The sequence below is a fragment of the Panthera pardus genome, unplaced genomic scaffold (assembly GCF_024362965.1).
Source record: "Panthera pardus isolate Hobbes unplaced genomic scaffold, ASM2436296v1 HiC_scaffold_27, whole genome shotgun sequence".
NCBI lineage: Eukaryota > Metazoa > Chordata > Mammalia > Carnivora > Felidae > Panthera > Panthera pardus.
The window spans coordinates 1,150,016-1,177,388 of NW_026526843.1; the positions used below are offsets into that span (position 1 = coordinate 1,150,016).

The following is a 27,373-nucleotide window of genomic DNA, read 5'->3' on the forward strand; positions in this document are numbered from 1 at the left end:
GTTGCTGCTGCTGTTGGTGAAACTGCAGCAGGTATCTCGAAGAATGGGCAGATCCTTGAGCATGCCCTTCTGGCTTTACACAGTAGGTGTGAAACAACTAATTGTTGTTGTTTATGAAGTAGATTCCACTGATACAAGGAAGGTATCAGCCAGAAGAGATGCAAGGAAAATGTTAAGGAAGTCAGCACACATATTAAGAAATTTGGTGACAACCCCAACACAGTAGTATTTGTGCCAATTGCCGGTTGGAATGATGACAAAATGCTGGAGCCAAGTGCTAACATGCCTTGACTGAAGGGATGAAACGTCACCCACAGAGATGGCTATGCCAAGGGAGCCATGCTGCTTGAAACTCCGGATTGTCTCCTCTCAGTAGATCATTCAACTGACAAGCCCTTTTGTCTACCCCTCTGGTATGTCTACTAAATTGGTGATATTGGTACTGTCCTTGTGAGCTGAGTGGAGATTGTTCTCAAACCTGGCACGGTAGTCACCTTTGCTCCAGTCAGTGTTACAACTGAAGTCAAGTCTGTTGGAATGCACCATGAAGCTTTGAGTTAAGCTTTTCCTGGAGACAGTGTGGGCTTTGATGTTGAGAACATATCTGCCAGGGGTGCCTGGCTGGCTCAGTTGATGGAGCGTGCGACTCTTGATCTCAGGGTTGTGGGGTTTGAGCCCCACATTGGGTTTAGAGATTACTTAATAATAAAATCTAAAAAAAAAAAGAATGTATCTGTCAAAGATGTTTGTTGTAACAATATGGCTAGTGACAGCAAAAATGACCCACCAGTAGAAGTAGCTGGCTTCACAGCTCAGATGATTATTCTGAACCATCCAAGCTGGATTGTCACACAGCTTACATTGCTTGCAAGTTTGCTGACCTGAAAAAGATTGATCACTGTTCTGGAAAGAAGCTGGAAGATGGCCCCAAACTCTTGAAACTTGGTAATGCTTCCATTGTTGATATAGTTCCTGCCAAGCCCATATGTGTAGAGTGCTTCTTGGGCTGTCCTCCTTTGGGCCGTTTTGCTCTTCCCAGCGTGACACAGACAGTTGCTGTGGGTGTCTCAAAGACTTCTGTGGCTAATGAGGTCACCAAGTCTGCCGAAAAAGTAAAATGAATATAATCCCTACCTAATACCTGCCACCTCAGTCTTAATCACTGGTAGAACAATCTCAGAAGTATTCCAAATGGCCATTTAAGTTTAACGGTAAAAGACTGGTTAATGATAACAATGCATCCTAAATCCTCAGAAGAAGAGGAGAATGTTTTGTGGACCATTGGTTTGTGTGTGTATGTTGCAGTTTTAAGTTATTAATTTAAAAAAACAATACTTTTTAATGGAAACAACTTGACTGGAGATTATCCCAGAGCATATGAACTTGAAAAACATTTGGGCTAGTGTCTATCTTTTCGAGAGTTTTAGAGTGCCCAATCTTTATAAGTGTTTGCCTTCAAACCAACTAAATAGAGCTCTTTTACAAATTAATTTTAGCAATACCACCCAGATGTCGAAAAGCATGACACATTTACAACAGATATATAGATAGATGGACACACAAACACAAAGATCTTACAGCTTTTCTTTTTACTAATACTAATGGAGAGGACATTTAGGCTTAATTTCCAAATACCTCCCTCTCTCCTTTTCTTCCCTTCTGATGATATTTCTCCCTAATGTTGGCATGTGAAAGGATGGCCCTCAGGTCCTAGAGAAGGTGGAGATAGAAAATTTACATCCCAAAGGCACAGATTGAGTACAGGAGAATTCGGTTTCCAGGGTCCAGATCTTTTCAAGCATTTTGAGAGGAACCAGCAAAGGTTTGGAGGATTGGCGAAAGGGCAGGTGAACTTTCAACTTATAGAACCAAACCTTTTACCTGGCAGATATTTGCAAGACAAAGGCAGCTGTCTCCAATTCCCCCAAAGAATTGGGTTGTAGCTTTTGTTTTAGGTACTTTTAATCTTTTTAATTTTTCATTAACCTTCTGTAGTGACTCATTCAATGAAGCTATTTTGGAATTTTGAAACCTTTTGGAAGTTTTTGCATACAATTAACATACAAGACCCAATTTGTTTCTTTGATTTGTGAGCTCTTGCTTTTAAGTGCACTTTTTTTTATTTGAGAGAGAGAGAGAGGGAGAGAGAGAGAGAGAGAGAGAGAGAGAGAGAGAGAGAATCTTAAGCAGGCTCCAAGCTCAGGGCAGAGCCTGATGCGGGGCCCCATGCAGTGCTGGACACGGGGCTCAGTCTCACAAACCATGAGATCATGACCTGAGCCAAAATCAAGAGTCAGATACTTAACCAACTGAGCCACCCAGGTACCCCTTAAATGCACTTTTTAAGTGATCTTATCTATTTGTTTTTGTTTTTGTTTTTGTTTTTGTTTTAATTTAATTTCAAGTTAGTTAACATACAGTATAGTCTTGGGTTCAGGAGTAGAACCCAGTGATTCATCACTTACATATGACACCCAGTGATCATCCCAACAAGTGCCCTCCTTAGTACCCACCTCCCATTTAGTCCATCCCCCCACCCACAACTCCTCCAGCAGCCCTCAGTTTGTTCTCTGTGTTTAAGAGTCCCTTCTGGTTTGTCTCCCTCTCTGTTTTTATCTTATTTATCCTTCCCTTCCCCTATGTTCATCTGTTGTGTTTCTGAAATTCCACATATGAGTGAAGTCATATGATATCTGTCTTTCTCTGACTGACTTTATTTCACTTAGCATAATACATTCTAGTTCCATGCATGTTGCTGCAGATGGCATTCTTTTTCATCACCCAGTAGTATTCCATTGTATATATATACCACATCTTCTTTAGCCATTTGTCAGTCGATGGACATTTGGGGTCTTTGGAACATTCCCCATAACACCCATTATAATTCCAGGTTGTTTTTAGTAAAATTTTGCCTCCTTGCTAGACATCTGCAGCTTCTGGCACTATAGTTCTTATATGTGAAACAAGTGTGTGTGCCAGAAGACGGCACACTCAGGTCTCTGGATACAAAGGATCCCATGTGTTTAGCCAGCTCTTTGAATTTCTCAGAGCCAAGCTAATGCCTAAGCTCTTTGACTTCTGAGATACTCTTTTTGCCACAGCCTTTACTTCACATGCACATTAATAGAAAGCAATAGTAACTGGAAGAACAGAACTGTGGACACCAGCAGTAACCAACACACTAGGGACTGGGACAGGATTAAACAAACAGGCCTAAAAGAATGGAGACCACAAACTGATTCCAAACCAATAGACAATTGCAGCTGCCACCGGCAGTTCCCAGCATGGAATCTGGAGAATAATTCCAAACACGGGGGGAATTGCAAATTAAACCATTACGAGTTCCCAACGTGGCATCCAGGGACAAAACCAAAAACCGTGGTTTAGATGTTACTGCAGACTGGCCCATAGTGGTCCCTGCATGCACATCCAGCAAGTCCTAGCGTGGACTAAACCGGCCGACTCCACTGATAGAGACAGTAGAATAGAACTGAGGAAAGCACTAAACCAGCAGAGCCCAGTCAATAACGACTGCAGACTAGAAACGGGGAAGGGACTCCAACATGGAACTGGGGACTGAACCAAGGGCTGGCTCTTTGTTAGAGCCTCCTGTCACTCAGGACTGACCTATTAACCCTGCACTGGAAAGCCAGTTGCACTTGGAGCTTGAAAGCAAAAAGCGCAGAACTCAACTAAGGAACTCACCGCGACCCCGGGAAGCAGGAAGAAAATGAACTCAAAGGGCTCACAGGGTGCCATACTTTCCTGTTTTGGAATGCCATCAGAGGTTCACTTTGGAGCCTGTTGCTGCCACCAAGTCTGTTAAAAAACAAAATTCAAGCAAGTAAATCAGTTTATGAAGTGCTTTATGAGGTTATCATGAATTAGGCAGCATTCCATCTAGCAAGCAGAGAGATGCTCTGAGGAGCAATACAAATGGAAGATGGGGCAAGGAGGTTGGTTATTAGCACAAGAAAAGGGTGCTTCAGCCCAGGATAGCTTTTTGGGGAGAAGGGAAGAACAAGATTTTTATCATGCAGATGACCTCACTAATGCTGATCTGGAAATTTCAGATTGAGTGTCAAAAGGTCACATTCCTGGGATTGGTTGAGACTGTGAATCTTGTTTTGCTCTCCTTGGTGACAAATGACTCCAATCTGGGCTTTTTCTTAACAAAACAAAATACAACTAGATGCTGTTTCCAAGCTACAGAGCTGAAGCATAGGAGTATGAAAGGTGAAAGGAAAAGGATGGAAAATGGCACGCCATGCAAATCCAAAGCTTCTGGATAGAGAGTAGGTCATGGCAGGCCAATGCTCCTGCTGCAACTATAAAAACTAGATAAATGCTAAAAATCCATATTTTAAAAATCTTTGGAGAGCTGTAGAACAATAAGAATTGGATGAACTAAAATTTAAGTGCAAGAGGACCACCTAGTTGCAGTGATGATCAGCAGTTGTTTTCTTTTTTTGGTGGGTTTGCTGAAGTGTCTTACAGGCTGAGTGAACGGAGACTTTATAATTCCTCAATCAAAAGTCTGGGACGGGGTGGAGGGGGGCGGGCAGAGGCGCCTGGGTGGCTCAGTCGGTTAAGCGTCCCACTTCGGCTCAGGTCATGATCTTGCAGTTCACGGGTTTGAGCCCCACATCGGGCTCTGTGCTAACAGCTCAGAGCCTGGAGCCTGCTTCGGATTCTGTGTCTCCCTCTCTCTCTGCCCCTCCCCTGCTCACATTCTGTGTCTGTCTCTCTGTCTCTCTCAAAAATGAATAAACATTTAAAAAAATTTAGAATAAGTTTATAAGCCCTACATACATTTAACATCCAACAAATATTTTTTGACCACCTACTATGGGCCGGGCACTTGTTCCAGCTGCAGGGAATACAGCAGTGGACAAAACAGACAAATGCACTGCTTTCATAGAACTTATGTACTAGTAAAGCCTAGAGGGAGAGTATGTCAGGAAGATGGAGGGGTTAACTATGCAAAATGTTGCTTAGTCATCCAATAAGATGAGGACATAACAAAATTGACTATCAGCTTTGATAAGCTGCTCCCCTGATTTGGATATCGTCTGAATATGGATAGTGTTCATCTAGACCTCTTGTGAGCTCTCAGCCTCTAGGTATTTGCCAATTGAATTTACACAGATATCCATGTGTTCAAAACTGTATACTCCAACCACCTCGTCCTCCGGGGTTCCCCATCTCAGTGAATTGCATCACCATCCATCCATTTGCCCAAATCAGAAGCCTGGAGGTTCTCTTTAATCCTTTGTTCTCCTCTCTCCACTCCATTACACTTCCAGTTCATCATCAGTTCTACTAAATGTGTCTCAACTACAGGGAGGGCAAGAATGTGAGCTTTTTCTGCCCACCTGGTCCATGAAGACATTGCTTTTCCTCCCAGGGCTCCAGGTGGGGATGTCCCTCAGTTCAAGAAGGTGGTTTTCCAGGAATTTACTGATGGATCCTTCACTCAGCCCTTATACCGTGGAGAGCTGAATGAACACTTGGGACTCTTGGGGCCATATATAAGAGCAGAAGTTGAAGACAATATCATGGTGAGTTAAGGACAATGGAATTAAAAAAAATTAATCATATATATATATATATATATACACATACACATTGTTTCTAATTATAAGAATAATGTATTCTTGGGGAGCCTGGGGGCTCAGCCGATTGAGCATCCCACTCTTGGTTTTGGCTCAGGTCATGATCTCACAGTTTTGTGAGTTTGAGCCCCACATTGGGCTCTGCACTGATAGCACAGAGACTGTTATGGATTCTCTCTCTCTCTCTCTCTCTCTCTCTGTCTCTCTCTGCCCCTCCCCCACTCGAACTGTCTGTGTCTCTCTCAAAATAAATAAATAAACTAAAAAAATTAAAAATTAAAAACTAATGTATTCTCGGCACCTGGGTGGCTCAGTCAGTTGAGTGGCCGACTTCAGCTCAGGTCATGATCTCATGGTTCATGAGTTTGAGCCCCACATCGGGCTTGCTGCTGACAGCACAGAGCCTGCTTCAGATCCTCTGTCACCCTCTCTGTCCCTCCCCTGCTCATGCTCTCTCTCAAAAATAAATAAAAAAATTTTAAAAAATAATGTATTCTCACTTTTGAAAAATTTCAAAGTATAGAAAGTAAAGAAGTTGAAAAATAATCCCATAACTACCATTTTGGTGTATGTTATCTTTGTCTTATGTATCCTTCTCTTTATGGGTTCAGAATTATACAATGTATAATTCTACTTCTTTTGACTAAATATCATGTGGTATTTCTCATGTCATTAAAAAGACTTTCTAAATACTTTTGTTTAATGATGGCATAGTAGTCTATTATGTGAATATATGGTTTACTTGGCCATATACTTTGAACAACCTTTTAAATAGTTTGATATTTTTTCAACAGTTCAGTAATGCTGTAATCACAACCATTTACCAGGACAAAATTCTGGAAGAGCAATGTAGAGAAACATTCATTATCTGTTAATGTCCTTTGCCCATTTGACATTTTTTGGAGGGAGTGCTTTTCTTATCAATTTATATTACCATATATGTTATATATTTTTGCAAGTTTCTTGTCTTTTAATTTTATATATAGTGGTTTTTTAAATAAAACAGGTTTGAATTTTTAGGCAGTAACCCATAAATCTTTCCTTTATGACACTTACATAGCTTTTATGTTTATAAAAATCCTTCCCTTGAGGTACCTGCATGGCTCAGTCGGTTGAGCGTCAGACTTTGGCTCAGGTCATGATCTCATGGTTCGTGGGTTCGAGCCCCACGTCGGGTTCTGTGCTGGCAGCTCAGAGCCTGGAACCTGCTTCAGATTCTGTGTCTCCCGCTCTCTCTGCCCCTCCCCCACTCGCACTCTGTTTCTCTCTCTCTGTGTCTCTCTCTCCCCCCAAAAAACAAACATTAAAATAAATAAATAAAAATCCTTCCCTATACAAAGATTGTTTTTCTTAAAATAACACTTTCTTCAACTTTATTTTACAGTTTAATTTCTTAACATTTAACCTTTTACTCCATCAGTAATTCCTGTACACTAGAAGTTATTTTGATGCGTTGTGTGAGCCAAAAATTAAAGTAGTTTTATTCTTTTCCAAAAATAGTCATCCATTGGTCCAATTGAGTGTTTACATTAAGGATGTAGAAGGACCTAAGATTATGAGATTGCAAGTGAATTTTTTTTTCTGTCTTGATTCTGATTTTAGCTTCCATATGTCATATGAAACACGTCTAACTTTTAAACAACTGAAGTCTTTTTTAAGGATCATATGCATTCACCCTAGAATTTGTCATAAGAACCATATGATTCAATTCCTGGGCTTATGGTCTCTTAAAACCCCTGGTGTGATATTTTCCCTTTTACTTCAGATTGCTTTTTAGTATTTAGGAATTTTCTCTTTTGCAACTTTCAGTTCATGCTTTAAAGATTTTAGAATTCAAAACTTCCCCACTTTCCTCTATAGATCCTTCCTTTTGGGTTCTAATAACATCCATCCTCTGTACCACTTCCTTTGGGTATTAAAACTTGGGAAAAGCCAAAAATAGGCATTACTATTAGGGATGTAAACCCTAAGCGAAGAACTTTATAAGATCCTAAAACATGACACTTGAATTCTTTTTTAAAATTTGTATTGACTTCTTTTCTCTGCAGGTAACTTTCAAAAACCAGGCTTCTCGTCCCTACTCCTTCTATTCTAGCCTGATTTCTTATGAGGAAGATCAGAGGCAAGGAGCAGAACCTAGAAAAAAGTTTGTCAACCCTAATGAAACCAGAGTTTACTTCTGGAAAGTACAACATCAGATGGCACCCACTGAAGATGAGTTTGACTGCAAGGCCTGGGCTTATTTTTCTGATGTTGATTTGGTAAGTAAGTGTGTACTGTGCCTGCTGTTTACTGGTTTAAAAGGAATGGGCTTTGTGTTATCTGCCAAGAATTTTGGTATTTACCCTAAGTTTAATGGAAAGCTTTAAATAGGGGAGGTGCCATCATATTTGTCTTTGAGAGATATCACTCTGGGATCTACTAAGGAGGATTGATGTCTTCTCTCTCAGGAAAAAGACGTGCACTCTGGCTTGATCGGACCCCTTCTGATCTGCCGCAGTAACACACTGAGCCCCGCTCATGGGAGACAAGTGACAGTGCAGGAGTTTGCTCTGTTTTTCACCATTTTTGATGAGACTAAGAGCTGGTACTTCACGGAAAACATGGAAAGGAGCTGTAGAGCCCCCTGCAGTATCCAGAAGGAGGATCCCACTTTTAAAGAAAAGTACCGCTTCCACGGTAATGCATCCCACACCCAAATATTACTCTGTGTGAAAAGCACTACAACAGATGAGACGTGAGCCTGATGTTTCCACAGTATATGAATTGGGAGTGTATGTATGGGAGTGGAATCCTCACAGGAATCAATACTTTTTACTGGAGTAGAGGGAAAGAAACTTCTAGAATAGATCTTTTTAACTTACTTTAATGTTTATTTATTTTTGAGAAAGAAAGCATGAGCAGGGGAGGGGCAGAGAGAGAGGGAGACACAGAATCCGAAGCAGGCTCCAGGCTCTGAGCTGTCAGCACAGAGCCCGACGTGGAGCTCAAACCCACGAACCATGAGATCATGACCTGAGCCGAAGTCCGACGCTCAACTGAGCGAGCCACACAGGTGCTGTGAGAATAGGTTTTAACAGCCTTCTTCGTGTTCTCCTCCAGCAATCAACGGCTATGTGATGGACACACTACCCGGCTTGGTAGTGGCTCAGGATCAAAAGATCCGATGGTATCTGCTCAGCATGGGGAGCAATGAAAACATTCATTCTATTCATTTCAGTGGGCAGGTGTTCACTGTACGGAAAAAAGAGGAATATAAGATGGCAGTCTACAACCTGTATCCAGGTATGAGTTAGTTTGTGCTCTTTCTGACTACTGTACCTATTGTTCCACTCAAATGGTCCAGGCACTGGGAGAGCAATCCAAGGACAGAGCACACACACTCCCTGATCTCAGGTAACTTACTTCTTCAACTCACTTTACTCTATAGAGACATACTAAATAATTTAGCAAATGAGCATGATGATTTCAGATACAGATAATGTGCTCTAAAAGAAACAGAACAGAAAGCAGGAATAATTCATGTTGCAGCACTTTACTAGGAAAAGGAGATTATTTTCCCCATCTGAGATCCCACATGGCACTAGCAGTTATCCATAGAGTGATTTGTTCATGTATATAACCAGTAGATCGATTAAGCAGTACTCATAATGTTGATCAGCTTTCATCATGGGAATGAACTTCTCCCGTTCTTGTGTAAAACTTCCAATAAGTTCAATGACTTTTCTGCTCACTGTTTTGTTTTTAATTTATTTTTGAGAGAAAGAGAGAGCGCAAGCAGAAGAAGGGCAGAGAGAGAGGGACAGAGAATCCCAAGCACGGAGCCCCATGTGGCGCTCGATCTCATGAACTGTGAGGTCATGACCTGAGCTGAAATCAAGAGTTGGACGCTTAACTGACTGAGCCACCCAGGCGCCTCTCTGCTCACTCTTGTGTAATAAACATTCCTGCAGTTACTTTACATCACAAATACAGTTCAAGTACAAAGCAGCAGTGTCCACTCCGAGATACCTACATTGAGAGAGGGAGGCACAGTTGAGTCCTTTCTTCCTCTACCTTGTGTTTATTGTGTGTCCCCCTGCTCCCAACCCTGGCTGCTGCTTTCAACTCCAGCATGGAAAGGGTAAACTTACAGCACCCTTATCCTAGTTGGCACCTTAAAGGGCACCTTTATCCTAGTTGGCCGCTTGTGACTCATTCCTCAGCCCCTCAGCCTTCACCTCTAGCTTCTTGCTGCCAGGTTACTTTAGCCTCAAGGTGGCCCTTGTGGACCAGATCCACGAGGACCTTGCCCAGGCCTCCCTGTCCCAGGGAGCTCACATGTGCCCAATGGGAAATAAACCTTTGTCTCTGGAAAACCCTGAGAATGCAGTGGCTTTCTCCTGTCTGCACCAGCAAAGGCTGCCACCACCCTGTCTCTCCTATTTCCCAGGGGTGGGGGCTGCCATGACTCAATCCCCGGTGCCTCCAAACTGTAGGGCTCACATAGCGAGCACTTTGGGTTTGAGGGTCCGAGGGTGGTAGAACTGACTTAGGTAGATCTCCTTTGATATTCTGCATAAACCAATGCATCTGCCAGTCATTTTTTTTTTTTAGCAAAAAGAAATCATTTTTGTTCCTTTTGTTTTTGATAAGGTGTTTTTGAGACAGTGGAAATGCTACCATCCAAAGTTGGAATTTGGCGGATAGAATGCCTAATTGGCGAACACCTGCAAGCTGGGATGAGCACTCTCTTTCTGGTATACAGCCCGAGTGAGTAGCGCTGTGCGCAGACGCCACCTTCCTAGTCAGCCCGCTTCTTGTTTTTTTTTAGGGAGAAATAGAGCATACAAATGGGGGAGAGGGGGAGAGACAGAGACAGAGACAGAGGCAGAGAGACAGAGAGAATCTCAGGTAGGCTCCACTGAGTGTGGAGCCCAACGCAGGGGTCAGTGTCAAGACCCGGGGATCGTGACCTGAGCCAAAATCAGGAGTCAGAGTGTCAACCGGCTGAGCGTCGCCCCACCCTGGGCGCCCCGCCTCAGCCTACTTCCATACAGCTTTCCTCCTTCCTCCAATGCTTGCCTTTGTCAAGAAATCAATGCAAGCTTATGGTCATTTCCAAATCTAAAGTGAATGTTGCTGGTACAAATGATCAGAGTCCCCAGAGAAGGGCAAATATGGTTGAAGCTTCGAACATTTTGAACCCGAAGCTGTAAATATATAACAAACCAATGCTAAACATATCTTCATTTTCACAACTCCGTGAAGCTCCAAGAACAAATTGGGAAACTTAATTTTGGTTCGGTTATCAAAGATAACTTACAAATATCACCTGGAAGAGTTTGATATTTAACCCTAAGCAAGTAAGAGAGCCATTGCGTTCCTCAGCTGGACACGGATACTTGTGGCACCTAGCTATTGGAGTGAATTAAATGAGACAGAGAGTACAATAAAACATTTAATATAGTTCTTGGCACATCGTGAACAGTAGAAATATGACCATTTGTTGGTGTTCTCCCGTTTTCATTGACTTGCATCTGTGAAGCTACATTTTCTGTACGTCTAGCTGTTGTGTTCCTCCACTTTGATTTCAGAGTGTCAGATTCCACTGGGAATGGCTTCTGGACGCATTAGAGATTTCCAGATCACAGCTTCAGGACAGTATGGTAAATACCATTTTTTGTCTCCAAGAACTGCACTGATTAGATCTTTTTTACTTCTGTTAATTCTGCTCCATAAATGCCTCTCTTTCTTTTTTTTTTTAAGTGTGAACTCGATTTTATTTTTAAATGTTTATTTATTTTTGAAAGAGAGAGAGAGAAAGAGAGACAGTGTGTGAGAAGGGGAGGGGCAGAGAGAGAGGAAGACACAGAATTTGAAGCAGGCTCCAGGCTGTCAGCTGTCAGCACAGAGCCCGATGCGGGGTTCAAACTCACAAACTGTGAGATTATGACATGAGCTGAAGTTGGATGTGTAATGACTGCGCCACCCAAGTGTTCCTAAGAATTATTTTTCTATTTTTAAATGATTGGGAAAGAACAAAAGAAGAATGTATCATCACATGTGAAAGTTATATGAAACTCAAATTTCAGTGTCTGTAAATAAAATCTTCTATGGGTACATACAGCCACACCCACTCACATAATTGTCTACAACAGCAGGTACATAGCTGAAACAGAGACCAGATGATCTGCAAAGCCTAAATTATTTACTATCTGGCCATTTACAGAAAAAAGTTTGTCAATCCCTGTTTTAGAGGGAGCAAAATGCCCTTTGAAAATGAAGCTTGAGAGTGATATACCAAAATAGTATTATTTTTCTCTGCATAAACGGATACTTTTTTCACTTTTATTTTTATTTATGTCCTTTTTTTTAAATTTTTTTAACATTGATTTATATTTGAGAGACAGAGAGACAGAGCTCCAGCAGGGGAGGGGCAGAGAGAGAGGGAGACACAGAATCCAAAGCAGGCTCCCAGCTGTCAGCACAGAGCCCGATGTGGGGCTCGAACTCACCAGTGGTGACATCATGACCTGAGCTGAAGTCGGACGGTTAACCGACTGAGCCCCCCAGGAGCCCCTGTGTCTTATTTTTATTTTTCATTTTCTAACTTTGCTACCAGGAACATACATTTTGTAATAAAGAAATAATGATATTATTCTATAGTACTGGTAACACATTCCAGTGTCAGCTAATTAGAGGTACTAATAAACAAAATTATTAAGTTTAGAAAATAAAATACTACTATGTTTTATGCCTTTATCTTCTCCACAGCTAGGTGTACCCTTTCTCAAGAGAGAAAGTTTATTTCCTAAGTGTCTAGGACCGACCCAGCTGAATCTAATCTCTCTCCCCTTTCTTGGGCAAAGGACAGTGGGCCCCAAAGCTGGCCAGACTTCACTATTCTGGATCAATCAATGCCTGGAGCACCAAGGACCCCATTTCCTGGATCAAGGTTAGAAAGTGCCTCGTGTTCAGTCATGTCGTGTGTTCTCTTGCAAGCTCAAAACGTTATACATCTGCTTTAAGCCGTAGTCATTGTCGTCAAACTCCAAGTAACAGACCAGGAAAGAACACAGTGGCTTAGGATTTGTACAAAGACAATGAGGAATAATGATTTGGGATCGAGTATGCTGATATGTTAGTCCAATATGGGAAACAAACTGGGAACCGGTGACTGAAACAGCGTCTTTAGGGTCATTCAGTTTCTTTTCAAATGACAAAGTCTTTTGACTGCTCACTCCCCATTTCCTCTAGAGCCACACTGCCCAGTAGAAACACACTTCGAACCGTAAATGCAACCATGGGTGTCAGTCAACATTTCCCAGTGGCCACATTTAAAAAGAAACATCTGAAATTCATTTTAATGATATATGTGATCCAACATAGCTAAAAATGCTACCAAATGAGCATGTGCTAAGTCGGGACTGTGACCCTTCAAGGGCACACATATAGGAACTCATGCCAACTCCGCCCTATGCCTAACCACAAGCGTAGCTTCCTTCTAGAGCCCACCCAGGGAAAGGGAGTAAACGTGACTGCTTCCAGCTTTGTTTTCAACCCTCTAACGCGCCTCCATGTCCGGTACTTACAGCCCGAAGCGGGGAATGCACACACGCCCCGCCACCTTGTCTCCCCACGTCGGGTCCTCGTGCTGCTGACTTCTGAGCTGACCGACGCCATTAACCTACACATTTCCCTCCTTTGCTGCAAGACGGCATCTGCTCCTGTTTTCTTGAGATTAAGATACTAAATAGGGATTGGGGAGAGATAAAGTGGCGCACCAGTGAGACCTGGAAAGAGCACATCTCTCAGTGTCACAGTGGCTCATTGGTCGACAGCACGGCCAGTTGTGGCTCAGCCTGAACTGGCGCTCACTGATTCCTAAGTATGTCTGTTTCTTTGTGAGGCGGCCAAACCACATGTTTTCACCCTGTATTTCCACGGTTATCACTTTCAACCCGACATGTATCCCTGGGTCGTGGATACCATCATCCATTGGGGTGCCCTGCATCTGGTGTTCCATTGACTTATCTATTTATTGGAACAGCATTCTCATTTCCATTTGGGGAATTCTATCTCCCTAACTGCACATGACCTCCCAGGACTAGTAACTGGAGTGCCTTTTCTGTGCCCAGCCAAGAACTTGAGTAATACACAGCATTACATTTCCACTTAGATTTGGCCCATTGTTCCAGCTTGCCAAGCTTCTGTCTCCCAAAGACTGTCTTAGTCTTTCCAGTTTCACATAATTTACTGACTTGATCAATACGCTTTTTTTATACTTTAGCAAATTCATGATCAAAATATTGATATACACAGGGCTTCCTTACTGGGTGCTTTAAACAAATCAAGCTAGTAAATCCCTACCACACCTGTCATTATCATTGTCATTTCAGCTAAGAAAGCTCAAACAAAGTTAAATAACTTGCCCAGTCACAGCCAGTAAGTGGTTGAGCCAAAATTCAAACCCTGATAGTTGGGCTCCAGAGGCCTAATTTGTAATCATTATACTATACTGTTTCTAGAATGCTCCATTCAGGTTGATAAGCATCTGTTAACTGCCATGGTTTGCTTATGGTAATTGAACCACAAATCCTCACTTAATTGTATTACCATCCAATCTGTATTAAATCACCTCATCCTGAAGGTTTTGTTTTTTGTTTTGTTTTGTTTTGTTTTGTTTTGTTTTGTTTTGTTTTTGCCGTCATATTCTACTGAAGCCCAGACACACATTTTCATGATCTGGTGACTTTATACAATAAATATCCAAAGGAAATAAAAAGTTATGTTCACTTACAAAAAAAAGAAAGAAAGAAAGAAAGAAAGAGAAAGAAAGAAAGAAAGAAAGAAAGAAAGAAAGAAAGAAAGAAAGAAAGAAAGAAAAAGAAATGGTTCTAGGGAGCCAGGCTGGCAGTCAGAGATGTCTAGCTGCCATGTTTGTATTTGTGCACCCGGTGACTCATTACTGCTTTGCTTACTCCCTCATACAGAGGTGTGTCCTGTTGTCATAGGTGAAGATGTTGACTCTGTAAATGCCAAGTCGCTCTGAGATTCCAATTATAATAGAGAAGAAGCACAAGAAAGTGAAGTAGATGAGACTGGCGGTTTGCCAAGAATTCATCAGTTGCAGAACGCAGGTGGAAAGGGTGGCTGGCAAGGCTTTCTTACAACTGCTAGAAAGTACAATAGTCAGTGGTCCAAAAGAGACCTCGCATACACAACATAGAAAACAGTACAACTCAATTCAACAAAAGTCATGAGTTTTGCCCCTCGTACTTACAGTTGTTTATGCCCCGACACCAAGAGTAAAACTAAAGTGTCTTCAATTGAAAGTATCTTCTAATCGGGGTGCAGATAGTGCTATAGCTTCTGAAGACTGTGCCACTCTCTGTCCTGCAGCCCTCCTTCTTCTCCTGTACTTACTGCTACGTGATGCTGTAAACAAAAACATCTATATAACATGTAGTCTGTTTCTCTAACTCAAATGTAAGTTACATTAGGGCAGGGCTTTTGTTTGCTTGTTCCCTGCTCAATTCCAGTTCCTAGAACAGTGCTTAGCACATAACAAGTGCTAAAAACATCTTCTTTGAATGAATGGGTGGATAGATGGATGGCACTTACTGAAGGAGACAGTTTTGAAGCTCAAGTGTCATTACCAGTCCAATCTGAGTGTGCCAGGCATCTGTAAGAAGTTAAGTTGGACTTGCTTATCAGGGTGCTGATGCCACAATTCCTTCTAATGCTTGCATGGCCCGTGCTCTCTTCTTTAAGAACCAGTCATTCCTATGTAAGAAACAAAACAGATGAACATAGGGGAAGGGAAGCAAAATTAAGATAAAAACAGAGAGGGAGACAAACCAGAAGGGACTCTTAAACACAGAGAACAAACTGAGGGCTGCTGGAGGAGTTGTGGGTGGGGGGATGGACTAAATGGGAGGTGGGTACTAAGGAGGGCACTTGTTGGGATGATCACTGGGTGTCATATGTAAGGGATGAGTCACTAAATTCAGTCCTGAAACCAATACTACACGATATATTAACTGCCTCATATTTAAATAAAATTTCAAAATATATATTAAAAAAATAATAAACATTATCATTCAAACATCTATTCACTTCAAACAAATTTCTTTAAAAACAAACAAAAAGAACCAATTATTCCTTACCACTCTGCCATCATTCACTCATTCATTCCAAAACATTTCCTGTGCATCAGTATTATACCAGATGCCAGGTTAGGTTCTAGAGCTAGAGAGAATATAAAAGCTACCATTTAGGGGTGCCTGGGTGGCTCAGTCAGTGAAGCTTCCATTTATTTATTTATTTATTTATTTATTTATTTATTTATTTATTTTCAGAGAGAGACAAAGAGAGCACCAGCCAGGAAGGGGCAGAGAGAGAGAGGGAGAGAGAAAACCCCCAACAGACCGCACTGTCAGCGTGGAGCCTGACATGGGTCTCAAACTCATGAAGTGCAAGATCATGACCTGAGCCAAAACCAAGAGTTGGTCACTCAAACGACTGAGGCACCCTGGTGTCCCCCTGCCCCAATTCTTCTTTTTTTTTTAATGTTTATTTATTTTTAAGAGACAGAGCATGAGCAGGTGGAGGGGCAGAGAGAGAGGGTACAAAGGATCTGAAGCGGAATCTGCACCAATAGCAGTGAGCCTGATGTGGGGCTCAAACTCACAAACCGTGAGATCATGACCTGAGCCGAAGTCAGACGCTCACCTGACTGAGCCACCCAGGTGCCCCTGAGCTTCTGATTGTTGATTTCGGCTCAGGTCCTGATCTCATGGTTCATGGGATCAAGCCCCAGGTCTGTCAGCATGGAGCCTGCTTGGGATTCTCTCTCCCTCTCCCTCTCTCTCTGCCACACCCCACCCTCAAAATAAATAAATAAAAACATAAAAATAAAATAAAAGCTACCATTTATTAAGTGTTTAGTATGTGCCAGGCACTGAATTCAGCACATCACATGTATTAACCCCTTAATCCTCTGGTAAACCTTTGCGATAAACACCATTATTATTTCTACTGTACATATAAAGAAATTGAGACACACAGAGGTTAGGTGACTCAAACAGGTTCACTGCCTTAAGGATCACAGTCTAACGATGAAGGAATATAAGCAAAGAAAGCTTTATAATATAATGCAATAATATGCTCTCATGAAGTTTTATACACAAAGTGAAATAGAAGTATAGAGAAAGGAGCACTAAATATATCTGGGCAAGTCAGGGAAGGCTAACCAGGAGAAATCGTTTCTGAAGTAACACTTGAAGGAGAGACACCGGTCTATCACTGATAGTGATGCTGGGATGGAGACTGGTCTGGGGAGAGGAGAGGAAATCGGCTTTGCCGAGGCTGACACTGAGGCTGAGGCAAAGCACTAGGTTATGTAGGTCCCTAAGTGCAGCACACGGGATGCGGGTACAGGAAGTAAGGCCCATTGATTTGGAAGCGGTCTGGTGTGTCAGGAAGTAGGCTGAGAACCCAATAAGCCCTTTCCTTTCCTTCCTGTTCCCATCATTTATCTCCCCGCTCCACACACATCCATATTCCAACGTTGCCGTCTATTTCACTGCACGTCCAAGGTGATACTGAGCATATCTGTGTTGATGTAGATTCTTCTTAAGCCAATAATGAATTTCAGAAGGTGGTACATACATTTAAGATAAAGTGTTGTTTTAATTGGCAGGTGGATCTGTTGGCACCAATGATCATTCACAGCATCATGACCCAGGGCGCCCGTCAGAAGTTGTCCAGCCTGTACATCTCTCAGTTTATCATCATGTATAGTCTTGATGGAAAGAAGTGGCAGAGTTATCGAGGGAATTCCACTGGGACCTTAATGGTATGTCATGAGTTCTTTTAAGAGAATGCATGAGTGTTTTAAAGAGCTTCTGACAGATTTCAGATTTGGGACAAACACTCCTACCTTCTACAAACTTAACTCCAAAAAAGATTTTTCCACTTTGGGGCAATAGGAGTGATTATGGATGTCTGGATAAAAACATAGTAGCATCAAAGATCTCCTAGATAATACAAATGAAGAAGTATGCTCTGTTGACAGAAATCTGTGACTCGGGACTGAGTGGATTGATAACATTATGAGTTTGCTTATGGATATTCTAAGTGTGAGATGACAGTAGGGCCGTCAGGTGGAATATCCAGCAGGCGGTAGCTTGAAGACTTGAGTTCATGGAGGCAACACCCTAATGGAGGTAAAGATCTGTGTCTTCCACATAAGGGCCAGGGGAAACCTTGGGAAGTGATCACAAGACCCTTCATTCAACAGGCTCTTGATATTGGGGTTGTGAGTTTGAGCCCCATGTTGGGTGCACAGTTTACTTGATTGATATATATCTATATAGATATATATCTATCTATATATAGATAGATATAGATAGATAGATAGATAGATAGATAGATAGATATTGTATATATCAGTATATATCAATGTGTATATATATATACTGATATATATATTGATATATTGATAATATATATATGATATATATATATACACACACACACACACACACACACACATACATATATGATATTTATTCTCCTTGTGCCCTCCTTTTAGAGGATTTGGCTTTATCTCTCCACTGCAGGTCACTGCTCCCTTCACAGTGGCTTTCTTCTCTCCCTGGTGTGGTTACTATCACTGACTAGCAAACCACCCCCAAAACTTAATGCCAAACCATTTTGTTCACAGATTCTATGGGTCAGGACTTTTAGCAGGGTACAATAGGGGTGGCTGTCTGGGCTCCACAATATCTGGGGCCTCAGCTGGGAAGATTTGACAGCTGGGGGCTGGAAGCATCTGGAAGCATCTTCACTTGCATGTGTGATAATTGGTGTTGACTGACCTAGCTAGGGCTGCAGCTGCGGCTGCTGAGGGAAGTAACTCGGTATGGCCTTTCCATGAGGCCTGGGATTCTCACAGCATGATGGTCACACATCTATCCAGATTCAAGAGGAAGAGACAGACGCCACTTCTCAGTGGGAGGAATGCAAGGAACTTGTGGTCTTTTCTGTAAACCACTGTCATCCAAGTATCACCAGTGATGCTATGGGATGAGATACAGATGGTGACAAAAACCCTGGGAGATTAAATTGACAGGGGCATTTAGTCAGTATGGTGATAACTATAGCATCGCCTGGTTGTAGAATGACCTGTCTACCTTTCATAGCCCTTATTTTTATGGCATACGTAGGGGAAATAAATTAAATGTTAAACATTATGAATATACACAAAGAAGAACACCCGTGGATGTACATATAGAATTGGGCCACATCCATGGAGCTCTGGAGGACACTGCCACATCCTGTGGTTGTAGACAGATACGCGGACTTAAGACCAAGTCTAAGGGCTGAGCATATGAATTACAGACTTGCCATGGAATGGTCAACCCCACCGGGTCTCTTATGCTAAGGTAAGGGCACTGGTGGAAAGAAGGGGAGCTCTGAGACCTGGGTGGGCAGATTTACACACACATGGATAAGGCTGAGAACCGCCAGCCTCCAAATGCCCCTGAATCCCCTTGCCTGGGGAGCGACGTTTCCACAACCTCCAAGGCAGTTTTCTTTTCTCTGCATAAAAGTCTTCTGGTGACTACACCTGCAACCGTTGCCTCACAAGCCAGTGTCTCGTGTCCTTAGGGCCCCTGTTTGGCCACTACAAAAGTCAGATGAGTCATGAGGAAATGACACATCATCACAAATTTAGTCAGGTGGTGATGACAAAAAGTTTGCAATCCCAGATGTGGCATCTTCTCCAGAGCAAATTAACACAGCCCCAGGCACCTGACACTGACCTGGAGCATACTTTTTCCTTCATTCCCATTGATAAGCAAAATCAGGATAGATTTGCACTTACAACGTAGGATCGGGAGTATTAACTTTACTGCTCATGTCTCAGGACAATGCCGGCTCCTGTTCTTTGTTATAATATACACCCAAGGGACTCCAAACGTGTTGACATCCCACAGAACACCACACTGGCCCATTACATTGATGACGTTATGCTGGCAGGACCTGGTAAACAGAAGTAGCAATTACCCTAAATGCTTTTGTGATTAATATATATAAACACACACACAGAGACACATATATAGACATATATGTAAAACAAATAAGCCCATCTTTTCTTGACTTTACTGTGAATGGATCCCATATTTCACTCTTTAACATAATGTTCACTGTTTCAAACAAATACTTTTTTTAATGTTTATTTATTTATTTTGAGAGAGAGGGGAGCGCACAAGCAGAGTAGGGGCAGACAGAGAGGGAGAGAGAGGACCCCAAGCAGGCTCCATGCTCTGCAAGATCACAACCAGAGCCAATATCAAGAGACAGTCACTTTAACCGACTGAGCCACCCAGCCACCCCTCAAACAAATACTTTCTACCACATTTAAAAATTTCCTTCCACTCCTTTTTATTTGCAATGGCTGCACAATTTCATCAAATGCTTTTTCAGCATCTTTGGTATGGCCACATTTCTTCTCTTTCCTATTGTCAAAATACAGTTAACATCCAGTGGTGTGCTGGCAAATGTTTAACACTTGGCTCAGAAGCAAAATGGGGGACGGTTAGGGGGGAAAGGTGTTGATTTGTAGCGTTTGCTCATTTCCATGCTATAAATACTCATTATCATACCTGATTTGTAACAGTCCAATCAGACCTGATTTCAAGCTGATGATTTAATGGCATTGAATGCAGAGTTGGGAACAGACGTGCACAAGTGGCTGTCACAATCCAGGATTAGACAGCTCCAGCACAGCACTGTGAAATCCCTGGGAAAACCACTCTCATTCATAGTGTAATAATCATTTAAAACTTAGCTGGATGCAATTTGATTACACTTTATTTAGAATTTTTCTTTCTATACTAATCAATAAAACTGGTTTACCTTTTTCAAGGGCTCTGTTTATCAGGTTTTGGCATGAGAGTTATATGGAACTTGAAAATAAAGTAGAATGGTTTAATTAATATAGTAATCATGTCTTTAATGAAAGTTAGGTGGAAATGCCACTAGAGCTTTGTGCCTTATTTAGTGGCCTGGCTATCTTTTCCAATCCTTATCTGAATATTGATATTCTCATTTTCTATTCCCTGTAGTTCATTGCTGTGACTGTATACATTAGACTTCTGTCTCCCTGCCTATGTCATAGAGCCATATCTACATGCACACATCTCTCTCTTTTTCCCCTTTATCAGAGTGGGCAAATGTTTGTCTATTCTATTTGATTTTCAGAGAATCAACTCTTGGTCTTAAAATCAAACATAGACTTTGGGCACCTGGGTGGCTCAGTCGCTTAAGCATCCAACTCTTGATTTCCGCTCAGGTCACGGTCTCATGGTTCAGGGGATTGAGCCCCGCGTTGGGCTCTGTGCTGTCAGCGTAGAGCCTGCTTTGGATTCTCTCTCCTCTCTCTACCCCTCCCAAGCTTATGCTGTCAATAAATAAATAAAAATTTAAAAAGTAAAACATAGACTTGAAGTTTGTTTTCCAATTAATTTCTGCTCAAAACTTTTAAAATTCTCTTTAATTCTCTTTTGGTTTATTTTTTGTTTCCTAGAATCTCGAGTTAAATGACTAGTTCTTTTGTTTTTAGTCTTTCTCATTCAGTGATAATGATACAATATTAACTACTCTCATGAAGGTCATTCATTTAACAGTTACTCAGGAACTACGGTTCTAGGTTCTAGTAAAGGGATGGGTAAGCTGGAGCCCATCCATGGATTTGGACTACCACCTGCTTTTGTATGGACTGTGAGTTAAGAATGGTTTTTACATGTTTAAAGTCGCAAACACAAAGGTTATGAGACAGAGACCATTTGGGGCCTGAAAAGACTAAAATGTTTCCATCTGCTCCTTTACAGAAAGAGTTTGCAGAATGCGGAACTACTCTAATGGCAGCAGAGATGCCTAGAGTGTTAACATGAACCAGAACCCTTCCATCCCAGACCTTCTCTAATCAACAGATTGCAGTCTTAGTCATTGACCTTCAGTGTAGAGGTCCTCAAAGGTTTTTACATCTTCGTATCATTCACATACTAAATATTGTTGCAGCAGCAATATTCTCATCATAGAAGTCCCACATAAATGGGGCAAAGGGAATTGCAATGCCCTTTAAGGATCGCTGCTTCACTGCCACTATCTTCAGTTTTATTAAATTTTTTAATGTTTATTTATTTTCGCAAGAGAGGGGTGGGGGAGGAGCAGAGAGACAAGGATCCAAAGTGGTCTCTGTGCTTACAGCAGAACTCAAACTCACAAACCGTGAGACCATGACCTGAGCCAAAGTTAACACTAAACAAACCGAGCCACCTAGGCACCTATATTGTCAATAGTTTATAATAATTTAAATGTTAATTTTGAATTATCAATGAGCATTTCACTGATGTGGCTCTTTCCCTCTGCTTTTCAAGTTAAAAAGAAGACTACTCATGTCTTTTAAAAATATTTATTTTTGGTCATGTTAGAAAACAGTGTTAATTTGATTTATAATTACCAAGTGATTTGTCAAAGTCTGTCAAAATTGCTGAAATCTGGCTTTGGCCCAAATATCTGTGCTATGAAGTTTCTTTCTTTCTTTTCTTTCTTTCTTTCTTTCTTTATTTTTTATTTTTATTTATTTTTTTAATATATGAAATTTATTGTCAAATTGGTTTCCATACAACACCCAGTGCTCATCCCAAAAGGTGCCCTCCTCAATACCCATCACCCACCCTCCCCTCCCTCCCACCCCCCATCAACCCTCAGTTTGTTCTCAGTTTTTAACAGTCTCTTATGTTTTGGCTCTCTCCCACTCTAACCTCTTTTTTTTTTTTTTTTCCTTCCCTTCCCCCATGGGTTTCTGTTAAGTTTCTCAGGATCCACATAAGAGTGAAACCATATGGTATCTGTCTTTCTCTGTATGGCTTATTTCACTTAACATCACACTCTCCAGTTCCATCCACGTTGCTACAAAAGGCCATATTTCATTCTTTCTCATTGCCACGTAGTATTCCATTGTGTATATAAACCACAATGCTTTATCCATTCATCAGTTGATGGACATTTAGGCTCTTTCCATAATTTGGCTATTGTTGAGAGTGCCGCTATAAACATTGGGGTACAAGTGCCCCTATGCATCAGTACTCCTGTATCCCTTGGGTAAATTCCTAGCAGTGCTATTGCTGGGTCATAGGGTAGGTCTATTTTTAATTTTCTGAGGAACCTCCACACTGCTTTCCAGAGCGGCTGCACCAATTTGCATTCCCACCAACAGTGCAAGAGGGTTCCCGTTTCTCCACATCCTCTCCAGCATCTATAGTCTCCTGATTTATTCATTTTGGCCACTCTGACTGGCGTGAGGTGATATCTGAGTGTGGTTTTGATTTGTATTTCCCTGATGAGGAGCGACGTTGAACATCTTTTCATGTGCCTGTTGGCCATCCGGATGTCTTCTTTAGAGAAGTGTCTATTCATGTTTTCTGCCCATTTCTTCACTGGGTTATTTGTTTTTCAGGTGTGGAGTTTCTGAGGGAGATATATAAATGAACCAATGGCAAATAAAAACAACTTTCAAGTTTCCTAAAATTCTACTCACATACCCAACACAGGCTCTCTGGTAATCCCTTCCCGCCACTTCCTCAAGGCAAGGAGTTAGACCAGAGGCCTAAGGAGGCTTTTCCTGGAGCCCAAATCCAAATACTATCACCAGCCACATTCCGTAACTCCTAAACATTTTTGTCATAAAACAGTAAGGCAGCCAGCCAGACCCGTAGCACAGATGGACAGGAATACACCAGGAAAAGCAAAAGCAGGGAAGAGCATGCAACCTAACCACTTTCTTTGTAAATTCCAGTTTAAGACTGGCTTATTTCACAGAGCATTATACCTTCTAGATGCATCCATGTTGTTGGAAATGGCAAGATTTCATTCTTTTTATGGCTAATATTCCAGTGTGTGTGTGTGTGTGTGTGTGTGCATATGTGTGCTTCTATATATAGACCTTTTTTTTTCCCATTCATCTATGGATGGACACTTGGATTGCTTCCATATTTTGACTATTGTAAATAATGCCGCAATAAACATAGGGGTGCATATATCTATTCAAATCAGTATTTTCATTTTCTTTGTGTAAATACCTACTAGCACAATTGCTGGGTTGAAGGGCAGCTCTATTTTTAACTTTTTGAGGAAACTCCACACTGTCTTCCAGAGTGGCTGCACTAGCTTTTATTCCCACCAACAGTGCGAGAGGGTTCCCTTTTCTCTACATCCTCGCCAACACGTTGTTTCTTGTGTTTTTGATTTTAGCCATTCTGCCAGGTGTGAGGGGCTAGCTCACTGTGGTTGGACTTGCATTTCCCTGATGATGAGCGATGTTGAGCATCTTTCCATGTGTCTGATACCCTAGCCACTTTTGCAAAAAATTGGATGAGGTTTTTAGGGCTCTAAAAGACCCTTCCTGGCAGACAAGTGAGAGGACAGGAATGCTGGCTGAGTCTGTCTCAGATGGGCCTGTCTCATATTTCCTTAGTATTGCTCCCACATTGTTGAGACAGAAGTAGGAAAGAATACGCTACAAGTCCCGCCCCTTTTGCGGCACTTAACTCATGGTGACAACCTGTACATATCCCCTGCGATGCACACAAAATAAGGCAAATCTACCGCCAAGCTGTGCCCTTAAACCTCACTCCAAAATATTAGTACCGTACACAACTTCAGCGTAAAGGATGCATTTTCCCAAACCTGAATGATGGAGAAGATTCTATTCTGAAGAGTTCTCGTTATCACTCCCAACACTGTAAAGAAAATAAAATGGAATTGAAAAAGCCCCCACACCGTAATGTCTGCATGTGACATTTGGACCAAAAAGCTTTGGAAATGTAGTATTTTGAAATGGGATACCACCCTGCTCTTGCGGAACAAAGACACTGTCTTTCACGAAAATACATGACCACACAATACCAAAGAACCGTGCTGATTTTACACGCTGGAGTTAAATAAGAGGTACAGAAAGGTCCCTACTACAAATACAGGATTGTCACGTGGATTAGGCATACCTCTCAGAACAGAACCCGGAACCAGAACTGTGAACTCCAACGCACACCGACACATTTGCTAAACACATTTGTGAGAACATTCCTGGCCCACCCCCAACCTTGCACCAGACACATTCGCACGGCAGCTCTCTTAAGTAAGGACCACCTAAGCACCACATCGCAAATGAACTCTGTAGATTCACCGCGGGGCACAGCCTGAGTCCTAGGCACACTGTCCATTCCAAATGAATGAATGCATCACGGACCTGAAGGAGAACTGTTTTTCTACTTCCTGCTTCTTGATGGGCAGAGAAGCTGTTCCCATGTTACAGATGAAGTAAAGCTAAACCACAGGTTAGGGGCATCAGGATGGCTTTATTGTGGATTTAGGGCTGGAGCAACAACAATGTACTAATCAAACCATTCCCACAAATATGCATGGGGCAGATGAAACTACTTGGGTGATCCCACAGATAGACGTCAATATACGCTAAGAAATGAGATCACGATACAAAAAAAAATCCTATAGCTTAAGTATTTAGGCAGAACTGTGAAAAATGAAATCCTCTGCCACAAAGATGTAGGGGGAGTTGGGTGGAAGAAGTAAGGGATAAACGGGGTTCTTTTTATTTCTATTGAGACAGAGAGCATGGGTGCAGCAGGGGAGGGGCAGAGAGGGAGACAGAGAATCCCAAGCAGGCTCCCAGCTGTCAGCGCAGGGCCCCAAGGTGGTGGGGGGAGGTCTCGGACTCACTAACAGCGAGATCATGACCCGAGCTGAAACCAGACTCCGGACTGAGCCACCCCAGGCGCCGCAGGAGGGTTCTCATTCTTACGTTGCAGCCTCGGGGAAGACAGCCCTGTCTTCCACTCTGATTCTATCACGTTGTCCTGGTTGTTTTTCCCTCCCTCCGTTATGGAAGTCAGTCTTTGGGACACAGGTACCTCCCAGTGAACTATATTGCCACAGTGGCCAGAGGAGTAAGAGAAACCAAGGTAGAACTCCGCCGGCATCCACGACTTGTATTTCCCCCCGAAACGCCAAGGGAGACAGACGCACGACGTTTGGTAGCAAGCAACGAGTGCCTTCGTTCACGTGAGTCCTCAGATGCCCTGTCCCGAGGGGGAGACGGTTTCTTGCAGAACCAGGTGAAGGAGGTGGTTCTGCTCGGCACTCAACAGCGGCCACATCTCCACTTGCAGCGACTTGACGGCTTCCGTGTCCTTTTCGTGGGTGGCCATGACCAAGGACTGCAGCAGCAGGAACAGCTCGTCAGGAAGCTGGCCGCCGCTCTCCTGCCCGTGGCCGTCGAAAGCCTCCCAGGAGTACTTCTCCAGAGTGTGGGCGTGCTCCGGCAGGAGCTTGGCGGGCGGCGGTTGCAGCAGCAGCAGCAGCAGCACGCGGGACACCTCGCAGCGGACCAGCACGTCGGAGAAGGCGCCCAGCGTGGCGGGAGAGGGCGCGGGCGCAGGGCCGCCGTTCGCAGGGAGCAGCGCGGCGGGCAGGGCCGGGGCCGCGCCGGGCCCGACCTGTGGCCCCGGAGGCGGCGGCGGCGGCGGGGGCGGCGGCGGCGGCGGCGGCACCGGGTGGCTGCCGTGCTCCCGCGCCAGGCGCTGCATGCGCGTGAAGACCGCCAGGGCGCCGTTGTAGTCGCGCGCCAGCAGCTGGCAGGAGGCGGCGTCGCCAAGCGCCTGCAGCGCGGCCAGGGGCAGCTGCGGGAGCTGCAGGTGGGCGGCGCGCTGGAAGTGGCCGGCGGCGGCGGCCGGCTGGCCCAGGTCGCGCAGGGCGGCGGCCAGCTCCAGGCAGAGGGCGGCGGCGGCGGCCGGCTGGCCCAGCTCGAGGTGCAGGCGCACGGCGGCGCCCAGGGCGTTGGCGGCGGCCTGCAGCGGCTCCCCGTAGGCCGCCGGGCAGGCGAGTCGCTGGCGCGCGTCGCGCTCCTGCCGCAGGAAGAGGCGGGCCGCCTCGGTGAGCGCCAGCGCCTCCCCAGGCCCGTGGAAGAGCGCCTGCTGGCAGCGCGCCACCGCCAGCTGGCACCAGGCCGCGTAGGGCAGGCACTCCTGGGCGCGCAGCTCCCGGCCCAGCTGCCCGAACTGCTCGCCCGCCTCCGCCACGTTGGGCTTCCGCAGGAACCGCTTCTTCAGCTTGCTCGACACCTGGCGGTACCGCGCCAAGAAGTCCCCGGCCTCGGGGCCCGGGCCCGCAGCGCCGCCCAGGCCGGGCGCGGACGCCGCCATGTTCGCCGCCCACACGCAGACGCGGACGCGGACGCGGACGCGGACGCGGACGCGGACGCGGACGCGGACGCGGACGCGGACGCGGACGGCCGGACGTGCGGGCGCCCGGCGGCGACGTGCCCTGCGTCGGCGCTCGGGCAGCCAGGCGCCCCGTTGCCCCGGTGATACGCAAGCGACGGGGCCCGGAGGAGAGGGTCGTGTGTGCAAATCGTGGACCGTGGGGCGGGGCCTGGCCAGGTGCCCCCTGTGGCTGGGTGACAGCCTGTTTACCCGCGTTGCCGAAGGCGTCTCCCAGAATCTGTAACCGAACCGGCCCGAAACCCAGCTCGCCGTCCCGCGTGACCCCAATTCCAACCTGGCAGGGTTCTCGCTCGCCAGGTCCCCCCCGCCCCGGTGACTCGTCGCCCCTCCCGTCAAAGCCTCCACCCGAGCCAGCCTCTCCCGCCCAGGGCCACCGCCTGCATGATCCCCGAGACAAGCTGCTCT

General features: G+C 44.1%; 2 protein-coding genes across 4 annotated transcripts in view; one reads left to right on the forward strand and one right to left on the reverse strand.

Annotated features, from left to right (window-relative positions):
- F8 (coagulation factor VIII) overlaps nt 1-27,373 on the forward strand; it is a 121,488-nt gene that overhangs the window by 79,826 nt on the left and 14,289 nt on the right. For 2 of the 3 annotated variants that reach the window (XM_053891943.1, XM_053891942.1), the window contains 8 exons: nt 5,408-5,561; nt 7,664-7,876; nt 8,066-8,294; nt 8,718-8,900; nt 10,251-10,367; nt 11,192-11,263; nt 12,467-12,552; nt 17,302-17,457. In XM_053891943.1, coding sequence (XP_053747918.1) covers nt 5,408-5,561; nt 7,664-7,876; nt 8,066-8,294; nt 8,718-8,900; nt 10,251-10,367; nt 11,192-11,263; nt 12,467-12,552; nt 17,302-17,457 — 1,210 coding nt within the window. Of the gene's footprint in view, nt 1-5,407; nt 5,562-7,663; nt 7,877-8,065; nt 8,295-8,717; nt 8,901-10,250; nt 10,368-11,191; nt 11,264-12,466; nt 12,553-17,301; nt 17,458-20,286; nt 20,530-27,373 lie in introns of those variants that run through there. The other variant, XM_019439357.2, reaches the window with a different exon arrangement.
- Nucleotides 25,008-26,910, reverse strand: F8A1 (coagulation factor VIII associated 1). Its single transcript, XM_019439431.2, has one exon. The coding sequence runs from the start codon at nt 26,885-26,887 to the stop codon at nt 25,757-25,759; it is 1,131 nt and encodes a 376-aa protein (XP_019294976.1). The 5' UTR covers nt 26,888-26,910; the 3' UTR covers nt 25,008-25,756.